The sequence below is a fragment of the Odontomachus brunneus genome, unplaced genomic scaffold, assembly GCF_010583005.1.
Source record: "Odontomachus brunneus isolate Ranch 3 - 2012 unplaced genomic scaffold, Obru_v1 Obru_scaffold_080, whole genome shotgun sequence".
Lineage (NCBI taxonomy): Eukaryota > Metazoa > Arthropoda > Insecta > Hymenoptera > Formicidae > Odontomachus > Odontomachus brunneus.
Genome location: NW_022639530.1, coordinates 694,398 through 704,321, shown reverse-complemented (window position 1 = coordinate 704,321; position 9,924 = coordinate 694,398). Strand labels below are relative to the sequence as shown.

Below are 9,924 nucleotides of genomic sequence, written 5' to 3'. Positions count from 1 at the left end.
AGAGAGAGAGAGAGAGAGAGAGAGAGAGAGAGAGAGAGAGAGAGAGAGCAGCGAGGGAGGGAAAAAAAGAAAGAAAAGAGAGAGTTCAATCGATTCAAAGATTGTGATTTGGTTAGTATAGTTAATAACTCTATCAGTGTAACTTATTGTTGCACTAATTTGTTAACTAGATACAATATTTTTTTGAAGAGATGATCGCCCATTCTGTTAACTCAATCGCTTTTTAATCAGTGTACCAAAATAAAATCTACTGACGGTTTATTTTCAACATTAATGGAATCTGATTTAAATTGAAGAGAATTTATATGAAAAAAAGCTACACATAATATTCCGTCAGTACTGTCGTAAGATCAGACTTTCATAAATCGAGCTGAAGGGAAATGCTACTGAATATATAATACAAGCTTACTTTTTTAACTACAGATAAACTTTGACTCGAGTCGACATTGAATTGCGCGAGTATTTGCGAAGTCCTTTGTTGCTGTGTGCGCATTTGATGCATCGCCTTCCGTCCCTCCTCAATGTGAAAGTCATTTTCCCTCCGGTGGCTCGTAACTTGTATTTAATATTCGTTGGGAGATAAATCTTCTCACGGAGGGTAAGCGGATGCAACGTGAACAAGATCGGTCGTGCTAGTAAGCATAATGCATTGCCGGGGCAGAAAAGTGAGTTACAACGCGCCGGTCCGCGCGAAGTATGAAAATGTGCGGGACTTATGGGACTTCGCAGTGTTCCGAAGTTTCTATTACGTCAATTCCAAGTTATAAGAAAAACCATTTTCAGCGCGGTGAAAAACTTTACCTTCACCTTCCGTCTGTCCGTAACAGCGAGTTACGCGTCCGATGCAAACGGACAAATTTGTCACACGGTGTACAGCTTACATCGATAAAAAGTTAACGCCCTTTCCCTTGTTACGAAAAAAGTTACATCCATATTCATCGGCGAACGCGCAGCTTCGAAACGCGCCACGTAGTGGCGCAGCACTCCACGATCAGACACGATCAGGTTGCTTTATCGACTTTGTAAACTTGTTTACAGCAACTTACCCGCTACGTGTTCGCTCATTTATTTCTCGCAGCTCAGTTAGTTAGATTATTTATTTTGAAATTTATCGATTTATCGGAGAGCCAACGGGAGACAAGCATTTTTGGGCGCTGTGTGTTCTTCGAAATTGTTGAACTTTCGATATCGCAATCGTGGAGTTTGCGCCCAAATGAGTTTCAGCCGGCTTTGCATAACTTCTCGTCGAGATGCAAAGCGTACACGTACGGAATTGCACGGGCCTCGTCCAGGGATAAGTAGGAAACGAGGAGCAAGAGGGGACGGGGCACAAGGGCCTCTCCATGATAACGCTGCAAGTCGGAAAGTAAGTTCGTGGCGTGTCGCGACAGACGACGACGATCCGAGAGATATCGTGGGAATTATGATCCCCCGGAGATACGGGTCGGCCTCGAGAAATAGGGATGTCGGTGGGGCGTGGGTAACTTCGCGACATCTGCTTCAGGACTTTCCTGACTAAATAATTCGCCCGACTTCCGATAACGGACCGGTCCAGCAGATATTTACCTGCGAAAAACTGCTCCTCGGCAATTATATATCAGCCGCCGGCCCGTACATCCCTATATTCTTTGAATTATTCGTGGAATGTACAGGGTGCTCCCGATATGCTGCATTATTTTACGATTAAAAAGACTCTCGGTGTCAATTCTTGTTCAACGAACGTTTTCCAACTTCTCGACTACTGTTTGCACAACGAGGAAAACTGTGAATTCCGTGTTGCGATAAAATTCACTTGTATACACAGAAAAATACATATTGCACTCTAATAAATATTACTTAGTTTCAAGTATTTTATAAATTTATATATCCGCAAATCTATCACACAGAAGTTTTTATCATTAAATTTGTCTAAAATACATTCTGAATCTTGGCAAATTTAATATTTCAAGCAAAAATATTAAATTAAAACAAAAATTCGACTTGTTTACTACATAAAGTTAAACCAACCAAGTTTTTCCGGTAAGGTTGTACAATATTTTTGTAAAGAGAAGGAATTCTTTTTTTTGAGTACATGATAATTTTCTAAAATTTGTGATGAGTAGTACATCTTACGATTATTATCAACAAAATACCCTTTGTTGAAAATAACCATTACTTAAAAGAAAGAAAGTGAACTGAATAACTGCTTTTTTCGGCATCAGAATAATATTTTTCTCAGTGTAGTTTTTATAAGATACATAAAAATAAGAGAGAACTCTTTTTATGCATTCTTCTTTTGAATTCTATACAATTTCATTTTACAGAAAAATATCATTTCTATTGCTAAGAAAAGCGATTATTTAATTTATTTTCCTTCTTCTTAAGTAATGGTTATCCTCAATAAAAAATATTTTCTCTTGATAATAGTCTTGTTAAATATTAAATTTACTGTGATTCAGAATGTATCTAAATAAATTTGATGTTTATGATGAATTAGTGATAGAGATTTGCGGATATATAAACTCTCTTATAAAATACTTGAAACAAATAACATTTACTTGAATGTAATATATATTTTTTTGTGTATATACTGTTGTTTCCTTTCCTTTTTATTTGTTATTTCTTTTATGAAAAGGTAGTTATTTGTGTACCAGTCGCATACTAAAAGTGTTATTATTGTTGTTATTATTCTAGAGCATCGAAAGGTGGACAATTGATTCATTGACAACATCGAGAATTTAAAATAATTCTCTAATAAAATAATAAAATAATTTGAGGATCCTTCTATTTTCTTTCTTATAATTTTTTAAAAGATTAATTAATAATTACTCAACAAACATATTATAACAAATAAATTTGTTATAAACATATTATAATAAATAAATTTGTTATAAACATATAACAAATAAATTTGTTATAAACATATTATAACAAATAAATAACAAAATTATTGCTAGTTAAACATATGGTAACAAATACGGCGTTTTCTCAATAAATGGAAATGAGTATTGAGGTAACAGAATAACGTGAATTGTGACTGCAAGATCGTCGGCGTTTCGCCTTAACGAAATGACACAACGGAGTGACACTTCTCAGTTATATTTACGAGACAACGCGCTCCTCAGACACCGTGTATATGTTCTTCGTGAATCATATCCTCTCTTTCCTTCTAATCGAGCCCGAAGATAACGCCGCCGTTTTCCACCGTCTATCGTCCATTACGGCGTGTCCCGATTGTAATGGCTCCTCGGGATACTCAGATCGCCGTAATTTGATCCCCGTTTTAAGATAAGGACCGTATTAACTGCGCGATGGCGTAAGCCACCACCACCACCACCGCCACCACCACCACCATCACCACCACCACCATCACCACCACTACCACCATCACTATCAACCCCTTCCCCCGCTTTATCCCGCGAACACTTTCCGTTGTAAGCACGCGGTCAGACGGGAGTGTGGTACGACGCGTTTCGACCGCATCGCCGATGCCATTAACATTCTGATCACTCGCACAATGTCGCTCGGCGCTAATTATACCTAACGAGATTCCCTCTAAACCATCTATGCGTAGTTAGGTTTATAATCCGCGAAGAGGCAATAGCCAGTCAGAGTTAATTAATGTGACCTTAAGTTGAAATTACATCAAGTCGTATGTCTGGTACATGTTACAGTGAGAAGAAAGAAAACAAAAGAATAGCACGTTTATTTCACAAAAAGTAAATTGTGAACTTTAAACTCACGACATTTTTCTCTTTTATACGGAGAGAATATATACTGTATAGTTTCTTTTTCATAAAATTTTTATAAATTCTTTCCAATATTATCATGTACTCTAATAATGCAGGGGAAAATTTATTTTGCTAAGAAACATATATGCACATATACTTTTTAAATTTCTTGAAGTGAAACTTCAAAATAGAGTCGAGTCATTCGAATTCGAGTTATTTTCCACTTCTATAGAGCGAATTTTCCACTATAAATCGTTGAGTGAATATTTTCACTCAAAAGCGAATCTGATGTAAGTAGTTCATTAAGTTCTGCGATTTTTTTGCCTTAAATTGAAACACAAATCTACCGCAGAACTTAATGAACTAATATTTCATCATCAGAAGAACATACTTCAATCAATTAAAATATTCGCTCATGTGGAGCTCAGAATCTATTTCAATCTTAGATGAAACATCCATTCTTATAATTTTGAGTGGCAGTACCTTTATTATCACCTCGAGTAAAAATACTGTCATTTTTCACTCTAAAAATTTAGAGAGTAGTAAAATTTTTAATAGTGAACTTCAGTTTCTAACATATATATAAATAGTACATATGAAACGGAAGGATAATAAATCAAGGTAGAATACCGACAAAATTCACTGGTTACAAAATTCTACGATATTTTCGCTACGAAATTCTCTCCGCGTGCAAATGATTCAGTTAGGAAATTTACAGTAAAGCGTTTTTTTGTAGCCGCAATTAATTAGAATTACGTCACAGCGTAATCCTCCTCCAATTTATATCAATGGCAAACGAGTTTTATTGCAAAAAACTTCTCTTTGATATTCATATTCTTTTTTATTTCACTTTAGATATCATTAATTTGGATACCCGTGCCGTTGTGCCGGTTATTACGGACTTTTATTATGGTTACGTGGAAATTCACGAGTTTCAAAGCACATTCGCACAATTAACTCTTGCGCGCTCGAATCGACCGAGCCGAAGTGCAAGAGGATACACGCGCCGTCACACGCGGATGCACCTGCTGCGTCGCGCGGCACACGTCGTGCGGAGCAGTGCCGGTGCAACGCGAAACCGTGGTGGTTTAACGTCGCGCGTTCAATATTGATGCGTCGCGGCGCGCGCCCGTGAATAATTTGTAAATGCAAAAAGAAACGGCCGGCGGGAACGCTCCCGGGAGAGCGCCAGAAGGTGGATGCGTTTTGCGCGACGTTAAATTTCGCGGCGACGACCCTACGCACCCCCGCCGTTCGGTCACTTCCCTCGCATCCCTTGGCCTCCGGGTCTCGGAAAAAAACGCGTTCGTGCGCTCGTTAGTTGCGACACACGGCGGGAGGGAAAAATTCGTTCGTGCCGTCCGGCACGATTTTTCGGCCCGGCCGCGCGCCGATTAATTAATACCCTTTTCCTCCTTTTCTCCCGCCTCCACTGCCCCTGCTCTCGCACTGTCTCCTCTTCGGGTTGCGTCCGTGACACTTCTGGAGCACATCGCGGACGACCGCTGACAGGCTGCGGCGGCGGTCCCAGCGAACGGAAGGGACGTCGGGCGCGCCCAAAATTGATGGTTAATTCAAAACCACCGCGGGGGCTGCAACTGAATTTGACCGAGGCAAATAACGGGGCACGAGCGGCGCGACGGGAGTGTCAGGGGTGCGGCGACGGCCGCGGCCTGTGCTGCGGGGCTAGGGGAATAGGACGCACCGCGGCGGGAGGAATGGACGCGGCAGCGGTGCACCAGGTTGATTCGCGGGCTGCAGCTGTAAACACGAATAATGGAGAGTACCGATCGGTAAACTGTGTGCTCGGCTTCGTCGAGGGTGGTTGCGCGCGCGAGTCCCTATCATCCTATCCTCTCCCATCCCCTTCCGCCGCCCATCTGCGCGCCGTCCTGGCCCTTGATCCTCGCGAGCTTTTTCCGGTATTCTCTGCACCCACAATCGCGGTGCGTGGGCGATGTGTCGATTACGTACAGCACACGATGCGTGCCGCACGCGCGTGTTTGCCTGTCGACCAACGCGCTCCGTCAGTCATGCGACCACCAACACCGAAACCGATCTGGATCTTGCGCAACAATCCACATGGAAAATTTCGTGGGATCCGCAACTGGGATCCAGTCCGATTTTTTGAAGCAAGATGTACTCTGCTCGGTAAATCTACGCGGTCAAAATCTACGCGTTATCAGGTCAAAAGTACAAGAAAGAAAGACATTAGGTTGGATTTACCAAATTTGAACGGTGAAATATGAACGAATCAGAAAGTTACGGTTGAAGTTACGAGAATTCTTGTATCACGTTAATCAGAAACGTTGTTAACTTAAACAGAATTCCGGTAATTTCAATCATAGTAAAAGTCTGGTGGTAACCAGAATTTCCTGACTTGTTTATATTTCATCAGACATTAATCAAACTAAACTTTTTTTTTTTATGAATGTGTGAAACACACGGTTCTAATTGGGGAATACAAATGGATTCCACTTGATTTGTCGAAAGTTTTCCTAAATATTTCTTCTAGTTTACATTTGATATTAGAATTGAACGTATCGAACATAAAGATTGAATATTTATATTTTGTCATTATGGATATTTAAAAAAAAAGAAAAGTTTGGTTATTAACATGAAGTTTGCGGTTGTGAATAAACGAATCAACGCATTTTGGTTAAAGGAAACGGAATTTCTGGTTCTTAAAATTAAAAGGTTATAAGTAACCTAAGAATTCTGTGTTCTTCAACCAAAACGTGTTAGTCCGCTCATTAAAATCAAATTTTAGGTTGATATAATCGAATTTTTCACCATGTATAGATACTTAAAGTCCTTAATTTTGTTTTACTGAATTCAATGGTTGATATAAAAAGGAAATTTCTGTGCTATTCTATCCTTTTTGAGTCAATTTTACTTGAATAAAAATGTTTCTGTTTCGATTTTAAATAGAGAATCTATATTTATGATAAGAATAGAATTCTCACAGGGAGATAATCTGTTTTGCGGTAAACTCGAGGTATTCCGTTTGGAATCTATGATATGCTTTTGGAAATATCTCGAGGAATTTCTATGCAGTAACGTTCGCGACGATAATTTCTCTGGTTGATCCAAAATAGATGTGTTCCGGAGGCGAAAGTCGTTCAATTCGATTGGAATCCAAATAAACAAGTGAATTTTTAGCCTCCGCGACAATCTGATATCCTCTCGCGAACTTCTCTTAGTCGCGTCTTCTTCCCAGCTACAGTTTATCCGCCAGTAGCGACGGAAAAGATAAGGCAAGAAGAGCGAATGGAAACGTAATTCCTTTTTTTTCTTAGAAAAGCAAGCGATCGAGTACATGCAGCTCAGTGCAATACTCTCTTCTGCTTTCAGCTATTTCGAGAACGCCCAGAGGCTTTCGAAAGCTTTCCGTGATCGACCTGCTACGCCATTGGAGACTGCGGTATGGTGGACGGAATACATCGCCCGTGGCAACGGCGGTTCTTACCTGCACAGCTATGCCGCGGATGTCGTTTGGTATCAATATTATCATATCGACTTCGCGCTCATTTCGATTATCGTCATCGCGTTGCTCATCTACATCATCTACCGGCTGATCAAGCTGCTGCTATGGCTGCTCCATGCTGTCAAAGGAATGCTGGGAAGTGGAACCAAAAAGACGAACAAGAAGGAGGATTAATGACGACGATGGCGGACGTTTCGCCATAGGGACAAGAATTGAAAGGTCGTTCTACATTAGTTGCAAGCAGCTAATCGCACGATCGCATTGTCGCAAAACGCAAAACTTTTGCGATATGAGCTTCTAGATTTCAATCGTTAATCGCATGTCATAGCGAATCAGAGACGAGAATGTTTCATTGACATCCATGAGGCTCTGTCACAGGAAAGAGGAACCGATGTCAAGATGAACATAGAGCCATGTGTAAACCGCATTCTACAATAAACTATTAGTCATAAGTCTCAAGCAAATTGACCAATCACAGTCGGCTATTTTAAAAAATAATCGACTATGGTTGCTCAATTTGCCTATGACTTATGACTAATAGCTTATTGTAGAATGTGCCTAACAAATATGTAAAATATGAAAGTAAACAAACAAGGACTGACAGGTAAAGTTGACGCTATAAAGCTATATATGTGAAGCTCGACGCTGATTGGTTGTCGCAAGATCGCAGAGACGCAAACTTTGAACTTTAGCAAACTTTGCGATTACTGCTTGCGATTAGATTACAATCGGAAACAGTGCTGCTTGCGATCATGCGATTGGCTGCTTGCAACTAGTGTAGAACCAGTTGTAAAGAATTTTGTAGCGAACACGGCGAAAAACAAACGTGGTTTTTTCCCGTAAAAATATCAAAATTTGATTTCGAATTTTGAGCCGTTCCACAAAAAGAATAAAAGAGATAGGACGAAGCCGCCTTTTTTCATTTTCGCATGAAACCGTAAGGAACGTTGCATATACACAACGGTATGTTTTTAATAAATAATTGTAGAAGTATCTCTTTCGATATACATTGGTTATGAACAATTCGTGTTATAGACTTTTCTTCATACGAGCTGCTAGATAATATTAATTAGTACAACAGATGCTATTAACGTAAGCTAGCAATTAATAATTGTAATATCAGAAATATCGGTGGGAGAATGAGAATAGTCGAGACATACAGAAATATATATCAGCACTGCGAGAGTTTATTCGTCGCAAAATTCACCAAGAGACAGAAATATCTCTTACTATTGCGCAATATTATGAAATCTCTCGTTTCGCGCGGGAAACGAGAGATCTTATCGCGATTATTTTTCGTTCGTTTTACAATTTAGTGCGACGTTTTTCCAGGAAGGGACCAATTGACCTTTTCCCTCCCATTGCCTTTCGCGTCGAATTTCAAATATTTATATGTTCAACGTAGAAAAGTAGTAAAAGTAGGTAATGATAGTAACAATAATCTGTCCTAATTGAATCTAATTCTCTCAGTCGCCCGGTCCACGTATACATACCCCTCTCCCCTACAAATAAACAGATCAACAACAACAATCTCCACAATCTTCTCTTTATCTCTCCTCTTCAAGTATAAATGTACCTTCCGTCTCATTGGACGCATTTTTCGTGGTAGTTTCTTTAGTTAAATTTTATGTAATCTACTTAAGCTCTCTTTCCGTCTTAACACTCTTTTATTAAGTAAGTTAAATAATACTGACGTAAAATAAATTTTTGAACTTACCGTTTTAAATTATGAGACAGTATAACTCAACGTGATCGAAAGAGTTAATATTCTGGCATGCACAAGTTGCAACATATGTTTTTCTAGAATGATTGATCTGGGTACCGCCGCGGAGCTTACTCCCCACGTACGATGAGCCGATTTTTATACGTGCAACCTACTTAGTTACCTGAAACATTAGTTAGAACTAGCGGGAAGTTATGGTCGGTCTATTTTCAGCTCAATTATTACTAGTAGTTTCTTCTCCGAGGCGCAGATTTCAAATCGATCGTGGAATAAAGTCATTTAATTCTTAGACACTTCTGCGATATTTTACGATATGTACAAGTGCAATCGTTAACTAAAACTCGTCCGAGCTGCGCGCGTACAGATGGTGTGGAACTTATAGTACGCGAGTTTTTTTATTTCCTTCTGTTTTATGGAGTAATGGCGAAACTATCCTTCATTTTCCGCCGACTTGCGTCGCATAAAGCATTTGTTCCTTCGTTCCGGTTACAGTCAAAGTTAAAGTTTATTTTCTTTTATCGTAGCACACATGACAAAGCTTGATATCGCTGTTCATATTGATAAATGTGTACAGTAACATTTCTGACAAAGCTTCATACTAATTTGTATTTCAATAATATATAAATGTTGTAAATTAATATTGTTAATGAATAAATGTTATATAATGTTACGTTTATAACACGTATATTTATTAAAATTAAGTTCCTTATACACATTTGCTATGTTCAAAATTATTCGGACAACAAGAGAAACTCCCAAGCTCTATCTCTTTTCGACAAGAAAGGGAAAGCTTGAAATAATTAGTTGTGTTTGTATAATATGTATACATCCTTCTTTACACGTTTTTATATTTACTAACAGCTAAACGGAATTCAGAGGAAGGTTTAACGAGAAGAAAAGTGAAGAGCGACGAGGAAGGGCTGAAGAAGGAAGGAATAACGAGAGGGTGAGAATGAGAGAGACAATGGTTGAGAGAAAGTGAAAGGGGCGATGCTACGAAGAAA

General features: G+C 39.2%; 1 protein-coding gene across 1 annotated transcript in view; it reads left to right on the top strand.

Moving 5' to 3' along the window:
• LOC116847556 (UDP-glucuronosyltransferase 2B20-like) overlaps nucleotides 1-9,596 on the top strand; it is a 78,681-nt gene extending 69,085 nt beyond the window's left edge. Inside the window, exon 3 of the mRNA XM_032822654.1 lies at nucleotides 7,065-9,596. Coding sequence (XP_032678545.1) covers nucleotides 7,065-7,371 — 307 coding nt within the window. The 3' untranslated portion in view covers nucleotides 7,372-9,596. The remainder of the gene's footprint in view (nucleotides 1-7,064) is intronic.
• The last annotated feature ends 328 nt before the right edge of the window (nucleotides 9,597-9,924 follow it).